The following is a 21684-nucleotide window of genomic DNA, read 5'->3' as shown; positions in this document are numbered from 1 at the left end:
ACCCTTGAATAGGGTGATGATCGGTTTCTAGAAGGAACTCAAAGGTCCGTTCCTCAACGTTCTCTGAGGGGCAGAGTAACTACGGCGAAAAGAGCCAGAAGCTTGAATGCAGTTGGTGAATCAGTGCCCAGAACAGCCATCGTAACACAAGGGAAAGGTGTCCTGCGCGTGACTTTGACAAACTTTCCTGGATTGAGAAGAGTAGAAAGGACCCACACTTATTTAAGGGAAGCTACGTAGGAACGAGAGGATTTGGTTGAGGAGGTGCACTCTCTGCTCATATTTTCCTTGAATGAATCCAAATATTTTTCATATATTGCTTTAGGGTCTTAGGTGCAATCTGTTAAGTCTGTGCTACCAGACTGAAAAACTGAACATATTGTGAAGGTCAACCGTTATAAACGGAAGACATAACAGATGCACTCTTTTGTGCTGAATTACAACAGCCAAACCGTATCAATCAACTTAACGTGTACAGAAGTTATTTTTATAAAAAACACAGTAATATGTGTATATTTATTTTTTCATGAAAAAAGTTTTATACAATCGTTTTTAATTCACTCACTTAACCTTCAATTCAACTTAAACATTCTGTATATATAACCTTATATTGTCATATACATGGTTCTTCGTAATAACACATTCAACATAATCTTCAACATAATTTTTTCAGCAACAAAACTTCACTTAAATACAATCAAATATTCCAAAATATCCTGATATCCTTTGTCTGTTGTTCCAATTCCAATGCCCAATTTCGGGCTTCTAGGGTTTTAACCTAGGACTTCCACTACGCGTTTCGGGCGATTTGTTCGCCCTTCTTCAGGTGGGGATATCAGTGTTTTCCTGTCTTTGTTCTACAAAATCAATATGTGAAAGTAACTCAATTAGTTTCTCTTTCTATTTTAAATCATTTTGCACTTTATTTAGACTCTATGCACTTTACTAACCTTGGTCCAGGTAAACCAATGAGCGGCAACACCTTGCACGCTTATATGAAATGGCAACGTATCTCTTCATATATCTTTTTATACTCTTTCAGGAGTTCAAAACTGTAAGAGATAAAATGAGAAGCCCTGAATCAATCATGTGTTCTAAAAGTACCAGCACTCACACTACTTGTTTTAGATTTATAAATGTGGTCAGATCACGAGTGGGACCAGTCGCTAACATCAGCGCTGGGCCCCACTCTGTGATCAATAATTGAGAAAAGTAAGACTTCACTTCTATTGTAACACTCACCCATCGGCCATTTGATGCTGTGTCAAATATCCAATGGTTGTGCACTGTCATCTGTGTAGTTAAATCCCAAAGGATTCTGCCTTCTGTGCTTGTTGAGTTCAGGGCTGGAAACCGCCTGTTGCTTAAAGAGGACGCGCCGCGTCCTGCTACAGATGTACGTTAAGAACAGAGACTGCCTCGCGGTACAACGTCTCTACAAGATTTCAATCACGTTGCCGTTTCTAGAAAGTGTACGCGTGTTGCTTAAATTACACTAAACGGTCATGGTTCTAGTCACAAACTCCTTTCTACTCGTTCATAACCTTAGCCGCTATCCGATTCCTTCACAATGCTCCCAATCATGACCGCACTTCTGATTGTCATGATTGTCATGATTGGGAGCATTGTGAAGGAATCGGATAGCGGCTAAGGTTATGAACGAGTACAAAGGAGTTTGTGACTCGAACCATGACCGTTTAGTGTAATTTAAGCAACACGCGTACACTTTCTAGAAACGGCAACGTGATTGAAATCTTGTAGAGACGTTGTACCGCGAGGTAGTCTCTGTTCTTAACGTACATCCGTAGCAGGACGCGGCGCGTCCTCTTTAAGCAACAGGCGGTTTCCAGCCCCGAACTCAACAAGCACAGAAGGCAGAATCCTTTGGGATTTAACTACACAGATGACAGTGCACAACCATTGGATATTTGACACAGCAACAAACGGCCGATGGGTGAGTGTTACAATAGAAGTGAAGTCTTACTTTTCTCAATTATTGATCACAGAGTGGGGCCCAGCGCTGATTTTAGCGACTGGTTCCACTCGTGATCTGACCACATTTATAAATCTAAAACAAGTAGTGTGAGTGCTGGTACTTTTAGAACATATGATTGAATCAGGGCTTCTCATTTTTATCTCTTACAGTTTTGAACTCCTGAAAGAGTATAAAAATATATATGAAGAGATATGTTGCATTCTTATATAAACGTGCAAGGTGTTGCCGCTCATTGGTTTACCTGGACCAAGGTTAGTAAAGTGCATAGAGTCTAAATAAAGTGCAAAATGATTTAAAATAGAAAGAGAAACTAATTGAGTTACTTTCACATATTGATTTTGTAGAACAAAGACAGGAAAACACTGATATCCCCACCTGAAGAAGGGCGAACAAATCGCCCGAAACGCGTAGTGGAAGTCCTAGGTTAAAACCCTAGAAGCCCGAAATTGGGCATTGGAATTGGAACACCAGACAAAGGATATCAGGATATTTTGGAATATTTGATTGTATTTAAGTGAAATTTTGTTGCTGAAAAAATTATGTTGAAGATTATGTTGAATGTGTTATTATGTAGAACCATGTATATGACAATATAAGGTTATATATACAGAATGTTTAAGTTGAATTGAAGGTTAAGTGAGTGAATTTAAAACGATTGTATAAAACTTTTTTCATGAAAAAATAAATATACACATATTACTGTGTTTTGTATAAAAATAACTTCCGTACACGTTAAGTTGATTGATACGGTTTAAGCTACGTAGGAACCCCCAGTCTTCTAAAGACCTAAGGCAGTAACCCTGGCTTTTTTGTTTTGCTCAGCCTTTAGCCCGGATGTGAGCCTGTTCTGTGACAGCATTCTGCATGCGGATCCTTGGATGGGAGGCTTTATTCTGCCTGCACCTGGCTGCCTGCTGAGCCCCAAGACCCTCCCCATATCACGGTGCTTCTGTTGCAAGGGAACGCCAAAGGAGGCTGTGGACCCTGATCAAGAGACTGAGGGCATTAACCTGTGAATAGGTGCCCTTTCCGGGGTACCTTTGCTCCCTTGCCTAACCTTGTCTCCAGAGAATGGTGAGGCCCTCTTTTACCTTACCCACATACTTTTTTAAAGTAACCATATTCGTGTTGTTTTCTTTTTATCTATTTGCCTAGCTTTGGTATTCCAGCTGCAGTACAAGTCCCAGTTCATCCGTCTATTGTAAATGCTCCGTCTGTGGGATTGGCTTGCACGGGTGGGTGGGTGGTTAGTGTGTTTAGTGATCCCGTGATTTTAGTGAAGACATACTTTATTGTGGTGCTGATCACACCGTTGTTGTGCTGATCTTAGCGCAGCCCGGCAATCTAGAGGTGTCCGGGGTAAAGCACTCAATGCCTCTCTGTGTCCCCTTAGTGACTGACCCACGGCTGGACTAAGGTGTGGTGCAGGTTTGGAAAGAGCCTTTGCTGTCCCTTATGCTTCTACGTGCCAGTACCTGATTTCATGGCCCTGGTGGGTAGCGGGAGGGATGCAGTACTGGGCTCACCCTACAGCCCAGCCCGCCGATAGAAAAGATGAGTGCAGATAGCACTAGAACCCAAGTCTTGTTTTTCTTTTATTGATTGGCATGGCTGACAAACAAAAATGGCGGAAAGTCCAACTGACATTAATGGACAATGGACATTAAACTGTGTGGGCCAGAGTCTCAAAGCTTGTTTGGCGCAAGTCATGAGATGTGCTTGCGCATCTCATCACCTGCGCCAAATAAAGGGGCAGCCCAATCCACGCAGGCCATGCTTAATGTGTGCATTTTAGATACGCGCATATATATGCACTTCTTCAACCCCGCCAGGGAGCATTTTTGCAGATTTTAATGAGCATTCAGAATCCAAAAACGCTTGCAAATACATAGAAAAAGATCACATTCTGCAACAATCAGGCACGCGGCGGGGGTTGGGGGGATTTGGTTGCACAAGTCATTACAGGGTTCTTTCTGCCAATGTCATGCATTTATTTCTTAAACTGTGATAGCAGCGGTTGAACCGCTACTGTCAAACTTGCATTTCTATGCCTCAAATAGGGATAGAAATTATTTTTGGGTTTACATGTGACTATGGATGGCCCGCTAAGGGCCCTTTACTTGAAAATTTGTGCCCAGCAACAGCATGGCTGCAGGGAGTCTAACACATGTTGATGTCATGAGCAAGCTGTCTTGTAACAGCGCCACAATGCCTTCGGGCTGGTGAACGCTTTATAAATGTGAATAAATAAATAAATAAATAAGCTCCCAAAACTAGTCTATGCAAAGGGGCTGGACAGCACATCTTCTGAGAATAAGGTGACATGCACACTTCTCAGACTGGACAGCACATCTTTTGAGAATAAGGTGACATGCACACTTCTCAGACAAACACAAATAAAAAAGGGGTATTGTTTTTATTTGCACTTGCTTTTGAGAATCTGGCCCTAGGTGTGCCTCCGATAATTCGAGTAAAGCTCTGACTATATGAGTCATTCTGTAAGATGCATTGTTTGCACACTGGCATTTTGTGGTCCAGCTTATTCAGTTCCCTTCCAAGGCATGGGATGAGCACAGAGCAGAGTTTGCATCTACGCTTTGCTTTTCCACTCCGTCTTGGAAGAGCACAAGGATTTACACCTGCAAGGGATCAATGAAGCACGCGTACAGCCAAAGGTTTCCTATGGAAGTTGCTTTTGTATCTGCGCATGTTAATGAGCAGAGCGATTCCTCACAAATCCATAGAGGTAAAGATGGCAGTCCCCTTGCATGCAAATGACATCCTGTGAGTTAAATAATAATATCGATTGAAATCACCATTGGACATGGACACCAAGTTATCAGATGCCACGCGTGCCATAGTAGATCTACAGCTGTGCAAAAGCACATGAGCCAGCAAAAGGATCCAGTTGGTCAGCTGGAATTGCCACCAGGGTGTTGTGTCATCTGGCCCTTGTAACGGTATGGCCGGACATGGGATGGCTCTTATATGTGCAATCTGATGCTGCTTTTACTAACCGCGGGCCCCAGGCCATATCCCCACAAACCCCTACATTGAGTAGAGACTTGATGAGTTGATTGCGACTTACTTGGGTTTCTCCAACGGTTCTGGTTCTTTCCGGGCACGACCAACGGGATTCTTTTCAGCCTCCTCCGCAGTCACTAAATGGAATTCTGCCTCCACTTTACCCTACAAAGGAATGAGATGACGTTGAATACATTTTAATTATCATTGTCTTTCAGTATAACTATTTGTGCCCTTACAGTAACTATGTACCCAGCTGTAATATGTTCCTTAATTCCTATGTGTCCTTTGCTACTTTTATACTGATCAATTTTGAACGCCCTTTCCCGCTTGCTTCCAAATTAATCTCTTAATTCTCCCAAATCAGAAATATATTCAACTCAGAGACAAATCATAATGACAATCATAAACAGACAGGAAACTAGTCACATGGAAAAACCATATTGTCAATGTTCATACATTTCTCATTCTATTTAAAGGCTATCATGATAGGTTCACTGTGCTCAAGGAGAATTCATCACCAGCCGCCTCCTCTTGCGCCGAGCCTTTCTTTGTCGGCAAAAAAGCACTCAAGGTTTAACCTTTCGAATCCCTGGCTGGAGGCGTGGGCGTTTAGGTCAAGCCAAATACCAGGGTTCAGTGCAATGGCTACAAGAAAATTAAATGTGCTAGAATTTCTTCAGTACTAGTAGTTTGTCATTCATATTGCCTTTACCCCATTAGTATGACTTCAACGCGCCTGTGGGGGGGAACGCCCTCGGGGGACCGATGTCCAAGGTATGGGAAATTTGTCAGAAGGGTTAGATTACGTGTCTGCATACGGCCAAAATAAGAATTTGGGTTTAATGGCTGAGCCCCAGTAAGCTACCAATAACGGCCAGGCATGTAGATGGGTGCTGAGCGGTGTTCAGGAGAGTGTGCAAGCACGATGGACTTGTTATGTGTTCAGCTAGACTGAATTTGTTGTTGTAGGACGTAGCTGCATTCTGATGGAATAGATGTGGTGTTTTGTGATTTAGTCTGGTGTATGAGGCGAATGTGTGCGGGTGGGCATCCGTGCCTGTGGCTGGTGTCTACCGAAGTGGTGCATAACTACGTACCTTGAACCTCAGTTGAAGATTTTCTTTTGATGTAGCTGTGTGATGTGATCTGATCGTCTGGTCTGTTTTTCGTAATTATACCTTATCTTGTTCCGGAGAATATACTGGAGAGGCACTGGCAGTGTCAAGGCATAGGTGTCATTAAAGTGAGTGTGAAATGGGGAAATTTCGTCAGGTTGCTGCATGGACTAACCAGGGTTTGAGGACCTTCCTGAAGGAGAGAAAATCCTCATAGCAGCGCATGCTGAGTGGAAACGAATTCCAGAGGGTTGGAGCTTGGATGAAGAAGGAGAATCCTCCCACTTTGATGGACTTTAAAGGGGGGATCACAAGGAGGAGTGCAGAGACAGATCTATGGTTTCTGAAAAGGTTGGTAGTGTGTAATTTTGTGTTGGGGGAAATCTGGGCCGGTCTTGTGGAGTGCACGGTGTGTAATGCACATGGCCTTGAAAGGCACCCATCGGCTGATAGGAAACCAGTGGAGCACTCTAAGGGCAGGAGTGCTGTGTTCTCTGGGTGAGAGGGCAAGGAGGAGTCTGGCTGATGAGTTTTGGATCGGCTGGAGCTTTCAGAGCTGGTTGGCGAGAGCACCCAGAGTGAGGGAATCAGCATAGGTTAAGCAGGAAAGGATGATACACCAGGATTGCTGAAACTCTGTGAGGGTAGAAGAGATAAGGGAAGATTTGTCAGAGGAGGATGTGGAGGTGAAATGACATGTTCTGGATACAGTGTTGATGTGGTGAGAGAGTGTTAGATCTGAGTCCAAGGTGCATCCCAGGTTTTTTACTTGGTTGGAGGCTACAGGCCGGGGTCCTAGGGAGGGTGGCCAGAGGGTGGGTTTGGGGTAGAGTGAGGTTTTACCACAGATAAGGATTTCGGTTTTACCAGGATTGAGGAGGAGGTGGGTAGCCGTCATCCGGGGGTCAATTTCAGAGAGGCAGGAGGCGAGGTCAGGATAGGAGGAGGCAAGGGTCTTGGGAATCATGAAAATGTTCTTAGTGTCTTCAGCGTAATTGTAGCAGGTTAAGTCATGAGAGTGAATGAGTGTGGGAGGGATTTCATTAGAGATTGAAAAGGAGGGGGATAGGGTGTCCTCCTTTGGGACCCCTTTCGATACAGGGCGTGGGAGGAGAAAGTGGTCAGGAGCATGACTTGTGAGTGGTTAGAAAGGAAAGAAACGATCCATCTTCGAGCGGAATCCTTGATTCTGAGACAGTGGAGTCTTTCAGTGAGAATGAAGTGGTCATTGGTGTCAAATGCAGCTAAAAGGTCAAGGAGGATAAGTGCAGCACATCCTTCTGAGTCTGACATTCTTTGCATTTCATCCCAGATGGAGATGGGGGGAGTTTCCGTTCCACAGAGGGGTCTGAATCCAGCCTGGGCAGGGTCGAGAAGGCGGATGGATTCTGTGTAGAGGCAAAGCTGGGTGTATGCCGTGCAGTCTAACAGTTTGGCAATGAAGCAGTTGTTTGAGATTGGACAGTAGTTGGATGGAAGGAAGGGGTTCAGTGTGGGATTTTTAAGTAAGGGCTTGACGTGAGAGGTTTTGAAATCTGCCGGAAAGATGCCTGGTATCAGTGAATGATTAATTATGGATCTTGCGATGCTGTCTGCATAGATTGAGCATAGCACTTTCTTTAGGAGAGAGGGGTGCAGGGGTGTTCAAGGGATCCAGAGAGATGGCTTTGGGATAATAGTTTTAGGAATTCAGCTGGGAAATGGGAGCAAAGGAGGAGAGGACAGGGTGTGTGGGATGAGGTGAGGAGGAGTCAGGAGAAAGAGAAGACTGTGGGGATGAATGTTGCTAATTTGGTGTTGTTGGAGCAATGTCTTTTGACAGCAATGTTGTAAAAATGGTCTGACAGGGCATTGCAGAGTGCTTGGGAATGTGGGGGAGTCACGGTGGAACAGCTAGCTGTCTTGAATTCTGCGATGATCCTGTGGAATACCATGCCAGGGTTACAGGAGTTGGCTATTCAGTTTCCATAGAAGGATCTTTTGGCTTTCCTAATTTCCATCCTGTAGGCTTTGGACTGTCTGGCATGTGCACTTCATGCATTGTTTATAGGTTTTGAGGGATCTGAGAGAGGGAGTGCACTATTTAGGGTTAGGGCCTGATCTCTGGGAAGCAGATCTCATCAGGGTGAGGGGGAATCAGTGTATTAGAGATTCATCGGTCAAAAGGGTCGATAGAGGGTGGTCCTTCTTGGAGATTGAGGATTGGGAGGGATCACAGAAGGGAATCAGTCAGGTCAGGGGTTATAATGACCTTGTTCCAAAGAGGGGAGGAAGGATGGGGTTGGTGAGATGGGGTTTGGGGGTGGTGGCTGTGAGAGAGAAGAAGATGGAGGAGTGATCAGTCCAAATTAGTGGACGGGGAGGCAGAGTGAAGATCGAGTTGGTAGAGCTGAATAAAGCGTCATGGGTGTGTCCTGCTATGTCAGTGGGTTTTGATATCATTTGGGCCATGTTGAGGGCTTCTATGTTGTCCATTTTATTATAACTTAAAACAGTGAAGTTTGCCTCAACTACAGCAGGAATATGCTCTAGCTGCTGGTGCAAATGGGAATGCCACCACATTGCAGCTTTCTTGTACAGATTCTTGGAAAGATTTTAATTTTTGCACCTTTCCGTCCATTGATTTCAATGGGATACCCTTCTTTTTGCTTGTTCAGGAGCCTGCACAGACTTTTTTTTTAAACATCATTATTTATCATTTTTAAACACACATATCAAAGCTATCACAATATATACACAAATATTTACAACGTAAAACAGCAAATCTACCACATACAATTATAAAATATCAATAAAACCACATGGGTTATACATAGATTAATCAATTACATATTCATGAGTGTAATACTTACTAAACCTAATAACATCACTTTTAGCTACAAAGAGATTATTTATTTCCCTAAAAACACAGACAAAAACACAAAACAAACACGCACACTCTAACAACCACAAGAAAAACAATATCCTTACTCTGCTAATAATAAGTCACATTAGACTAAGTTATTACTCCAATACCATATACGTCAGTAAAAGGTTTCCATAAAGCCCAATAAGCTTCTTCCTTGCCTTTCCTTTGATACATGACCAACTAAAAATCAGATAATGCCAATACATCATTAATCCAGCTCTCAACTTGTGGATTCTTCCTAGTTTTCTAAACTCTCAAAATCTCTTTCACTGCTATCACTAGAAAATTATCAATCCAACTCCCATATAATTTAGCCATTAAGCATCGCCCATTATTTGCTATCATTAGTACCTGTAATGGCCTTCTTGGAAATTTGATAGATAGAATCATATCTAATCTGTCTAGCACTTCACAACAGAAGGCAAGAGTTCTGGTACAATACCATAGCATGTGAAGTTAAGTCCCCTTATCTTTCCTACATCCTCAACATGTATCATCATTTACCAACCCCAATTTGCACATATGTTCAGGTGTCCAATATAATTGCCCTAAGATTTTTTGATGAATGAGCCACAGTTTAAGGTCCAGCTCCACAAGTGTCTCCAAATTTCATCAGTGATAGTACAACCTAATCTATTTCCCATTTCCTTTTCAGGTTACTCAAAGATTCAAGCACCGAATCACTCTCAGGCATGAGCTTTAAATATATGGAGACTCTACGTGGTGACAAGCCAAATATGGTCCAATCTTCCGGTTCTTTCTCTATTGGTGCAGATAACATATTGAAAGTTTGAGTCAAGAGACACTCCAATTCCCTATATCTATTCCTTTCCCTTCTACACAGATGAAACAATTCCTGAAGCGCTTCGAAGGATAGTATGTGTCCATCACTCAGTAAATCAACTATCTTTAAGATCCCCTTTGAAATCCAGCTTCGCCAAAATATAGTCCTGTCCCTAGCTGCAACGCCGGATTAGGCCAAAGAGACGACTTGTGGTTCAAAAACAATTCCCATTAAAATGAATTAACCACCATGTCATCAAGTCTTTAGTCACTTTAATGGATGGTACTTTAATGGCCCCTTTAGGCAGCCTTTCCATAGAACAGATACTGTCCAATTGAAACTGCGTCAAAGCCTTGCTCTCAATTACCAGCCACATTGGCTCTTTTTCAGTTTCTGCCGTTACATACAGTGGTGCTTTTTATCAGAACAAATCCTCTGTAGTAATTTTCCAGGTTTGGATATCCAAAACCTTCTTCTTTAGTATCCCATAATAAGATAAACCATGGGATTTTTGGAGCCTTTTTTTCCCCCCGAAACAAAGTCTTTAAAAAAACCTGGTTGATATTCTTAATTAACTTCTTTGAAAAGCTCAGGGGAATTGATTGCATAATGTATAAGATGTTTGGCAAAAGCGACATTTTAATCGTATTATTCTTTGCCCAAATTCCTAAATTAAATCTTGCCCATTTCCTAATATCCCTCCTAAGGTTTTCTATTAATTTAGTCACATTAAATCCTACCATCTTTCGTATGTGTTTGACAAGAAATATCCCCAAATATTTTACATATAACTCAGACCATGTACAATTCCATTCAACACAATCTCCCCTTCTTACATCTGTTGAAAGTGGGAACACTTCTGTCTTATCTCAATTGATTTTATAACCTGAACATTTACCCACTTTCTCAAAAATGTCTTTAAGAACAACACTGCCCCTTTCTGGATTTGAGAGTATCACCACCATGTCATCAGCGTAAGAAAGTACTTTTATTTCCTGTAACCCGAATTTCAACCCACTTATCCTTTATTCAATGCGTGTCAAAGATATTTATGGCTCCAAGGCAATGTTGAACAAAAATGGTGATAAAGGACAGCCTTGTAGTGTTCCCCTAGCAAGATTAAAGGCATCGGAAATAATGGGCCCCATTACGACCCAGGCGCTGGACCATGGTTCTATTAGCACCATGGTCCATGCCGGTCTCCGGCATGGTGGATGGCGGAATTACCGCCCCCATCACAAGGTTGGCAGGGGAGGTAATTCCCCATTCACCATTTGCCCTTCCCCATTCCCATTTTGCCCCATAGGGCATAATGGGGATGGTGAAGGTGCTAATTAAGGCACCTTAAATTATGGTTGCCGTAATTAGCTCCAAGGTCCCTTAGCGGGTTGGATTTTAACACCTGCAAAAAGCAGGCGTTAAAGCCTCCAACCCACTAAGGGACCTTGTAATCAGGCGCTAATGGTTTAACGGCGCCGACGCTCTTTACGGCCCCCTTAAACCATTAGCGCCAGGGTCGTAATGAGGCCCAATATTATTAACCCAAACACGCGCCTTTGCAGAACTCTGTAAACAATGAACCATTCCCACAAATCTGCTCCCAAAACCCATTTCTCCATTGTAAATTTCAAGAAAGCCCAGTTTACTCTGTCAAATGCTTTCTCAGCATCCATAAAAACAAGAGCGGCATTCACAGATTCATTACGATAATGACTTATCATATCCACAAGTGTCCTGATCATATCCGGACCTATTCTTCATGATACTCACCTGAGATTCATGAATTATTTTCCCAATAGTTACTCAGTCTATTTGCCATTATTGTACAGACTTTTTGAAGGGATGTAAAGCCTTTAGCTTCACGTGCCTTGCCTTTTGCTCATTGTCATGCTGAAACTGACCAGTCGGCCAGACTGTCAGTACTAAGAAACTAAGGGCCTCATTACACGGTAGGCGGTAAGGGTTTACCGGTACCGGTATTTTACTGGTACTGGTAAACCCTTACCGCCTTACTACGAGGTCCCTTTGCGGGTTGGTGAATTTAACGCTTGCTTCTTGCAGGCGTTAAAAACCAACCTGCAAAGGGACCAGGGAGCTAATTACGGTACCACAATTTGCGGCACCGTAATTAGCGCCTTCCCCATTCCCATAGAGCCCTATGGGGCAAAAATGTGAATGGGGAAGGGCAATGGGGGAAAGGGGAATTACCGCCCCGCCAACCTTGGGATAGGGCGGTAATTCCCCTTTCCGCCAAGGCGGTGCCGGTATTTTACCGGCATGGACCAAGGTGCTGTTAGCACCTTGGTCCACCGCCATCCGTGTAATGAGGCCCTAAGTCAGTACTAAGAGACTCTTTTGGACTCATGTATTGTCAATTGCACACAGCACTTTACAGCGCTGTGGGAATATTTTGTAATCCCTTAACTTGTGTTGTTATGGATGTTTGTTTACTTTTCTTCATTTGCGTTTTATTTACTTGTGCACTTTTGCGTGTATTGCAAATGGCTACTAAAGGTGGCTAGCACTGAAAGATGACCATGCCATGATGCTTTTTGCTGCTTTGGCCGTATTGTAGTTTGGCCTTCCTGCCCTCTCCGATCAGCATATCCCATTCCCATATGAGGTCATGCACTTGCCCGCGGAAAGCTGCTGCTTTGCGGGCAAGTGCACCTTTGCGTGTGTGAGGCCAAGGGAGGGGTCTGGAACTGTCTGGTTTCAATCCACATCCCTTGGTGCCAAAGAGCCTGTTGTTAGGCAGACCGAAACCAGTAGCTGGTCCAGATTGGACAACTACTGGCTGTTTGAATGTGGCAGATCCTTACCATTGGTGGTTTTGGACTTGCTTCCAGCTCTAATTCAAGATAAAATCCAGACTTTTGCACCCATTCTTCAGATCTACGCTGGAGCCATGAATCCCACAACAAAGATCAGCCAACTGATGACCTGAGGACGATTTCTGCAGTGTACCGACAAACTCTCCAGTGACTGTCCCAGTGAAGTTCTGCTCCTTTGCAAGATCTCAGAAGACCCTTTGCAGTGCTTCAGCCCTTGGACTAGTGCAGGGGTCTGCAACCTGTGGCTCTCCAGATGTTTCGGACTACAACTCCCATGATCTCCTGACATTGACTATGCTGTACAGGCCGGATGGGAATGGGATCAAACAGTCTCAAAGGCTACTCGGGGTTGCATGCTCCAAGAGCCTTCAGAAGTGTCCCTGGACTGCACAGTGGACTGGCCAGCCCTTTCGCGGGCTACTTCGGCAGAACATCACTGTTCTGTGTTCAAGCCCAAATCTTTGGTGGTCTCCAGCTTGTGCCATAAGTCATCTTCTCTCATAGTTTCAGTTTCCTGGCATCAAAGGAGGCTGAGCTGGAGCGATTCCGTCACGTGCCTGGAGGATCACCTGAAGTTACCTGCAAGTGGTTGGTGACTGTCGCTGAAACTCATTTTCCTCCATTCTGTGAAGTGCCCTGAGTGGGACTAAACCACATAAATCTGCTTTCTTCATCTGGTGTTGCATCTTGAAGCTGCACCATACGAAGAACGCAAACCTGCAACCTGTGGGCACTCATCACCCGAACAAAGAATGCAAGATCATGTCCCAAGTGACCCCCAGATGATGCACAATGTGACCTTGGAAAATCGGAGTGAGGGTGTAAATAAATTTAACTGTTGCCCCTGTCTTCCACAGGATAGCATTTGGTCCAAAGCCATTTTCTCATAACTCCCTCTTTTATTACCTTTAGCCGTCGAACCCGGGTCACATATCCTACCCCTCTGCTAAACTTGGAATTACAACAGAAGAGAACATACCTGTCTTTGGACAAATACTCATTTCATGTTTAAATAGTTTTGAAGTGTTTGAAATCACCACACGCCCTTTGCATCCTTTTAGAGAATACCTTCCCTCTATTGACTTATTTCTCACAACTGTGTCCTGTTGCTGTGTGCTAACTGCTGTTGTTTGGTGTTCAACTGTTATGGTTGGTATTTATCACAAAAACAATTAGTTTCCAAGTATTCGTTCAATCATTTCTTTATTTCTAGTATTCACATTACTTTGTATCATCCAACTTCACTTTAGTATTTGAGTGTTCTCTTTTGCCCATGTTAGTGTTTGAGTTCTCTATTTTCTCTCTCAACGCGTGTTTCCCCATGGTCTATTCCCATGGTACCTCGGTAGAGAATTCTGACTTTCTCCTAGTTTCCTCTCTCTCAGTACTCTTTCCAGTCTCTTTGCTAGTCTGTTTTAAAGGTGTCCCCTGTTCCTAAATTGCTCAAGGATACGATTGTCCATCCATCAGTTTATTGAGGATTGTATCAGTCATGATCAAGGTGTCCCAGCGTGCAGACACCTGGAAATTACAAGATAATCATAAGGGTTCGCCCAGGACAAACCCCATTAATTGGCCGGAAACATTAAAACTAACTTCCCTCTATTGGAACCTCTGACCTTTGGGCACTATCCCCCATACATCTTAGGGCTGGACTTCTTAAGTGAAAGGGAAATGTGAATGTGAGTTTTATTCATTGTATCTGCATCTGATTACTTACCTAACTTACCTGGTTAATTATGGACTGATGCATTGTAAGTGAACCTACTGGTGGATGTATAGATTTGAGATAGACGGTTTTGTGTGATAATGCTGTCTGCTGGTTTTATTTGTTAGTGTCTTCCTAAAGGCGTAATAAATAGCTATATGTATAGATACTCTCTAAGCCCTAGACCACTCTCACTCACTCCTGAGACTAAGCCTTGACTGCACTTTCACATACCTTGATTGGGTTTTGGCTAAATCAGAGACTCCCTGTTCACCATAACTCGGATGGTCTCTGACAATCCCCACCCTCTCCCCTTGGGGTGATTTTAGAAATCCATCTTAACATCAATCAAGAATAGACTATTCACTAGATGTTCACCAGAATATTTATACTGCATCCCTAAGATTGTCAGTCAGATCAGGGAATCTTACTGTGGTGATAGGGTCTACATGTATGAAAGAGGCAGCTCTTCATATGGTGCATGCAGGGAATAGCCTTTCATATACCCCCAACTTCGCAGTTCAGGGACACGTGTCAAATGTCTCTCCCTGGAGCTATCCATAACCGCCATTAGTGACCTAGGAACATTTGGAAGGCTAAATCAAGACACCTCTAATGATTTGCTTCATTAAGGAGAGTTTGCCTGTTAGTAGTTTTACTTACATCTACCTGGCTTAGTACCTTGGTGTACATGATGCTATAGGTTTATCAATAACTGCCAGGATAGAGGCGTGTTGAGGTTTGGGAGGACAGCCTCTCAACTGAAAGGAAGGTGTTGAATATGCCCCGTATCATTCAAAATGGGCAAGTTATGTGCAGCCTGACTGGAACGTGGTAGACTGTCCAAGCAAAGAAAAATAGTACTCGCTATAAAGTGTTCTCAACTGTGTTCAAAATGATTACACTACTGGCCTCTCAAAGTATCTAAGCCCACCATCTTCCGAAGATGCGATTGCCACTACTAGCTGGGTTTGTCAAACATTGTGGCCGTGCCTCTCCACCCCCATGCTAGAAAACAACAAGTCATATTGATGAGATTCCTCTTGCCTGGAGCCAGAGTAGAGTAGGGTCCCAGTCTCTCCATGAGGGTGCCTGCCACTGATGCATATACCAGCACCTCTAGACTATCCATGTCCTTCTGTGCAATTAAAATGGTAGCTGGCTTGGGAACTTAACTTGTAATTGAGTTAAAGGGAGGACTGCTTGTGAAGCTAAATCAACTTGGCCAGGAGCAAGTTTCCCCATTCTGGCTGCCAGATGCTGGAATTCTCTCCCCCTTAATATCAGATCTCAACCTTCCTTCTGGTCATTCAGATCTAAAACGAAAAACTGGTTCTTTAACAAAAAACACTAATAGGCCCCAGGTACTTCACGACTATCCACCGCCGAAATGTATGCACCCCGACTCTTATCACAATGTTATATTGCACTTTTTTGCACTGTCAACCAAACTGTAACCGCTGGCGACAATTCTTTGCCTTTATATGTACTATGTAATTTGTAAGTCGACTAACTTGTAACCTACTTTTCGACTAGCACATCTTTCCTTTTGTAATCTAAATGTATGCTTTTGTAACTCTGTCTTAAGATCTAGCGCCCAGTTACCCCAGGGTTAGTTGCGCTTTATAAATAATAAACTAAACTAAACTAAACTTGGCCCTCTGGCCACCCTAAACTCATCAATGGAGCTAATTTTCGGGTAATACCACCCTCTTTGCAGGGGTGTCAATGGGACAATCAACTGCACAGACAATTTCTGCAGCAGGCGAGGACAGATAAGGGGCTCCAACGAGGTAGGGAGCGTCCACTGGAATCAAGAACTGTCTCCTTCACTTTTAGTCGGCAATATACATGAACATAGATCTACAGTTTGGCATGCAATATCTCCACTTTCATGTTACAACATCAAACGATTAACAGGAGCTCATTCTCCAAGTGCCTGGAGTGTAAACAAAAGTGCTAATAGTGTTACGCCTGTTTTAACACCTTTATTCATGCTCTGGGGCATTTTCGTGGTTTTTGGCGACAGAGGGAGAGGAACAGAATGTTTCTGTCTCCCTTTTAGCATCCATTTTCAAAAACCACTTGCTTTCTCGCCAGCATGATATGTTCATTCAGGCGTAAAACCAATCGATTGCTATGGAATATGGCTGCTTTTTACACCAGAAAAAAGCACGCGGATTTCATGGAAATCTTTTGCGAACGCTGCCTGCCAGTGCGTAAATGGCAAAAAAGCAAGTACCCAATTTGCACTGCAAAGTGCAAAGACAAAGTCGTACAGAGAAAATGATCAAAATGGCACAGGCCGGGCCTGTTCACGTGAATGTAAACATAACAAGACCCATCTGTGGAATGTAAGAAACTTTACAAAATGGGACTCACTGTGTGTGCAATTCCTCGTTATGTGTTGATTTCAATGAGTAACCATATTTTGATAAACTGGTGTTTGTAAAAGCCCTCATGTTAATATTGGTATTGGCCACCAAAATGGAATGTAATTTTACTTGTGAACTTAGATTGATGAATGGCTTTATTATAAGGAACTATAAACTTGTTTTATGATTTGCTAGTTCACAACATTGGTTCTCTCTGAGGAAGGATAAAGGAGAGTGCAAGTACTTTTCTACTGTTTTATATGCAACCGTTTTTAAATTCCTTTATGGCTTTCTTCACTTTTAACATCAATGCCTTAATATGCATCACTCATTTAAATGTTCAAGTAACACTCATTTTGATATTATATGCTCTCCGCGTACCTACGATTGAAGAACTTGCTTTTGTATTTGAATTTGCATGTGCACTAGCATTTACGTTTAATTATTGAATGCACTGTAAAATTGACACATTTCAGCTAAAACAATAAAATACATGTCCATCTAGGCATTTTCGAGACTGCTCATTCCCACGATTGGCAGGTCTGCCAATCGTGGGAATGCACTGCCTACCAGGACTTTTCCTTTTACTGAAGGGGAATGGCAGCTTCCAAAAACGATCAGGAGAGTCATGTGGCATCTTCTCCACCCCCAATACTTTAGATATATCTCTGACAAACCCAAACTGTGGAATTCCTACGGCCCCATTTTGCAGAAGCATCTTTAACACCTGCCTTGTACTGGGAGCTTTTTTCATCTGACCATATTCATACCAAGAAGATCAATGGATTTACCTCTGCTAAAGTAGCTATCACGCTAACTCTCTGTACAAAGCACGCAGGACCAGTTATGGAGGAATATATTTTATTGACAGATAAGAGACCTTTAAGTGATTTTCTATAGGAGGTAAGGTGTTGCAATTAATTAAACCACACAGGTCTGATTTATGAAGTTTAGTTTTATGAAGGTCAGGGCCCTCCACACTAATAGTATTTAGTCAATTTTTAGGGAGGGCCATCCTTCTCTACAAATAGAAAAGGTACTCCAGATACAGCATATTAGCTACAGTGGTTCCATTTTAAGAATGCTTTCATGCAACACCTAGACTGGTGCATTGCACTCGCCCTTGAATGCTAAAATGATACAATGAACATTGAAGAAATTAATGCATCCAAGCAAATTAGTTCAAACCACTGGTGAAGGTCACACTTTCAATGATGGCTCTCTTAGTATGTTACCTGCCAAAGTTGGTGGGGCATGGCTTCGATTACTAGGCTCATGTTGACTGCTTGAAGAGTGCTTGTTTCCCTTCAGACACCTCACCGATTGGATTAAAACAACCAGTACCGTAGTTAAACAAGGGCTATACCCTGCGACTGCAAGCAAGAAGTGAGACTCCTTTGCAGACCAGAACCCCCAAAGGAGAAAGAACACAGCGGCCCGGCCCTGGTAAAATCGAGTCTCAGGAAGGTGCTGGGGTAATACAATGAAAGCCCAGTGAGACCTCACTGCCTGTTGACACACTGGAAGGAGACCAAGTGGTAGGGATACGGCGGGACAACCCTGGCCCCTGTGAAGAGTGGCACACAAGAATATAAAGGTCGAGCAGCATGCTGAGCAGCAGGCTGCCCAAGGGGGAGAATGGGACAAAATAGGAGAGCCTAAATAAGGCAAGCTCAAGAGCCTGACAACGTGAAACGGATCCCCACAACGAATGCGTTGAACAGGAAAACAGAGGTACGGCCCATTCACAGAGCAGAGGGAGCACACTGGCGCAGCTGTGGGGAGAGCCTGGATAGGGGAGGACATGTCGGCAGGGCAAAGGGGCATCGTTCCACCTTACAGAGGCGTGATCATGTGAGAAAGTTGCCGCCCGAGCTCCCATTGAGGGAGGTGCAACTGGCAGGTGAGGCTAAATGCCTGCCCAGGCGAGAGATTGAGGTACCACAACAGCAGAGGGTCTGAAGACTTTAAGAGAACACTCAGACCACCGTCTCGGTGGACGTTGACTCCTGTATGTAGAACACCGTGCCGGAGATACCTCTCGAGGACATAGAAGAAAGAGGTTAGTGGTGAGCGATTTCTTGATGGTGTACATTGGGGAAGATAATTTTAGCAAAGGTCATGGGCCAGTAAGTCACTACATTTGCCCCTAGAGCATGCTCCAATAGCAGAGACAAGCAAGAGAGACTGACAGGAGGGGAAAATGGGGACACATTGGCAAACAACCTAATCAACAGGCCACTCAGAAAACAAGAGGAGGACACTGATGGGCACGAGGAAAGCAAGTAAGCCAGGAGCTACTTTGAAGTCCTTAGGGGCAGATGCTACACTAAAGGTTAACAAAGATCCACCTTATCCCAATGCTCAAATCCTTACAGTGCAGCCTCTTGAAACTTGAAAATAAGCCGAGACAAAACTTGACCGACACATTAAACTACCACCAGACATCTTACACTCTAAAGGGGCGTCACAATAGCACACAATAATAAGCCTAAGAGTCAACACAAGAATAAGAATAGACAGCAATACTCATACGACAACATGTCAGACAAGTCAACAGATACATTGATAGAGGACAGCAATCCAATGCCTAGAAAGATGTTTGCTCACATGAAATGCATGACCAAGGATGAATCTGCCATCAAAGCTGACATACAAGACCTGTAGGGAGATTATGACTCTATAAATGCCCGACTAGATGAAGCTGAAACATGCATCTGTCAAGGTGTGCAGTCATAATATCGAGAAAAAAATGTCGAATTGCAATAATGTCGAAAAAATAATGTCGAAAACAAAAATGTCGAATGTTATATTTTTTTATTTACATGTTATTTTTGGGTTCCGGTGGTAAAAAAATGGGTAAAACAAAAAAAACAAAAAAAAGGGTGTTTGGGGGGGAAACCCCCCCATTTTGAATAAAAAGCAACCAAAAAAAGAAATTCAACATTTCTTTTCGACATAATTTTTTCGCGATTATGACTTTCGACATTTTTACTTACGATTTAATGACTATAAACCATCTGTCAATAGGAGGATGAAGCCCATGCAAATAGAGATGGCAGTCCCCGATAGCATTAACAACTAGAATTGATAAGAGACAGACAGTATGACCAAGAATCTATGGAATGTAGGAATAGTAACAAAATCACAGGAATTCCAGAGGTAGCCAAAGGTCAAGCAATGAAACCATTCATACTCATGACACAAGGTAATGAAATACATATTGTTCGGCCTGAAAAATCGGAGAAATTAAAATAGAGGACCATAAACTGTTGCAGTGCACAGACACGCAAGGGAAAGATTTACCTGGTCTCTGGAATAGACCTCAGTTATACATAGCAGGTAGAGTATTGAGTGCAGAAGGATGGGTTGATGGATTGATATGGCACCAAAGGATGTCGAGGAGAATGCAAACAGGGTGTGCCTTAAAGAGTGGACTGAAGATTCCAAATTGCTTACCTGGGTAGAAGAGGAAGCAGGACTGCAGGACTAGTACCCATAATAACAATACAAATTGCAACCCTGTGTTTCAGAAACACTGGGTCTGTGAACGTAGGAGTGAACGAGGGTTGCCAATGTATCATGGACCCACCAGGCATGAAGGTGGGTATAGCTGTATTAATGGACCACTATTGGGCTTGTGGTTCAAAGGCCTATGTGCAGCTCCCTTCCGAATAGGAGAGGCATTTGCTGCATAGTAGTAATAAGTGCAGCGGCTCTGGTGGTGCAACAGAGTGAGGTGCAGATTGGTGATTTTCCCCTGATGAGTGCAAATATCGGAAAGAAAAGATCTCTTGCCCTGAAACGTAGCTGAAGGGAGAATATTTTTCAGAAAAATCAATTGGCGCCCCTGATAACATACCAGACTAATATAAACTGTTAGGCAGAACGGCAATGTTCTTTACCTCCTATCTTGCCCCTGGCTTGCAAGCATCCACAAATGCCAAGTGGTTACATATCACCAGATGGGAGGTGTTACACGCAATAAATGCCACATTTAAGTGGTTTAATGTAATCAAAGAGGAGTTGAGAACAGGAAGACTAATGACTCTCCAAAATAGGGATGTTCTTGATCGGCCATGGACGGAGATGTTTGCTCCAAGATAGGCTAGTCTTGCTGTGTGTACCCACCAGCAAAGGATGAGCAGAATGGATCCCTTACAGAGGCCATAGCAGCCTTACAAGAGCTTCACACTAAGATGGTGTTAGAGGTGGAGGACAGTGAAGATGATGAATGGTTTAATTACCTGTTTTCATGGGTACCCACCTAGATGGTACACATTTAAAATATTACTGGCCATACTGGTACTGGTTGTGACAGCTTTCTGTGTCCTGAATGTAGCCCTAAGCTACTATGATAGTATGAAGTTATCTAACCCGTTGGTAGTAGCAGAAAGCTGGAATGTCATCGAAACTGTGGAAGACATTGAATCAGCAATTCAGAAATTGACGACTTCATGAGCCGCTGGACCAGATGGCATCTCAAACCTAATGCTCAAAGCAAAGAAAACTGGGCAGAATTTATTAAAATATTGTTTGACCACATTGCCATGACAAAAAAGATACCTGTCTCCTGGACTAGCGTGGTGGTAGTACCAATTTTTACAAAGGGAAACCGTGACGATCCAGAGAACTATCGCCCTATTGCGTTGTTAGATACCATGGGGAAAAATGTTGCCACCTTTCTCCAAAAAAGAGAGTTGGAGTGGAATTAAATTTAGTGCTATTGAACATGGCTAAACTGAATGCTTTAAAACAGAAGAAGAGACTGTTTTTGGCATTTGTCGATTTAAAACAAGCATTCGACAGTATTAACCGCCAACTCCTCTGGAAGAAATTGAAAAACTGGGGCTGTCCTGAGCAACTTTTGGCTCCAATAATAGCACTTTATGCAAATACCAGCATTCAAGTACACCTAAACATGGAAGGGGACTTAA

General features: G+C 43.2%; 1 protein-coding gene across 1 annotated transcript in view; it reads right to left on the bottom strand.

The window, feature by feature from the left end:
• FER1L6 (fer-1 like family member 6) overlaps positions 1-21684 on the bottom strand; it is a 1078814-nt gene that overhangs the window by 7561 nt on the left and 1049569 nt on the right. The window contains exon 40 of the mRNA XM_069621590.1: positions 5085-5185. Within this exon, the coding sequence (XP_069477691.1) occupies positions 5085-5185 (101 nt within the window). The remainder of the gene's footprint in view (positions 1-5084; positions 5186-21684) is intronic.

This window comes from Ambystoma mexicanum, chromosome 5q (genome assembly GCF_040938575.1).
Source record: "Ambystoma mexicanum isolate Mex_15411 chromosome 5q, UKY_AmexF1_1, whole genome shotgun sequence".
Classification (NCBI taxonomy): Eukaryota; Metazoa; Chordata; class Amphibia; order Caudata; family Ambystomatidae; genus Ambystoma; species Ambystoma mexicanum.
Note: the sequence above shows the minus strand (reverse complement) of the source record. Positions and strands in the feature narration are given on the sequence as shown.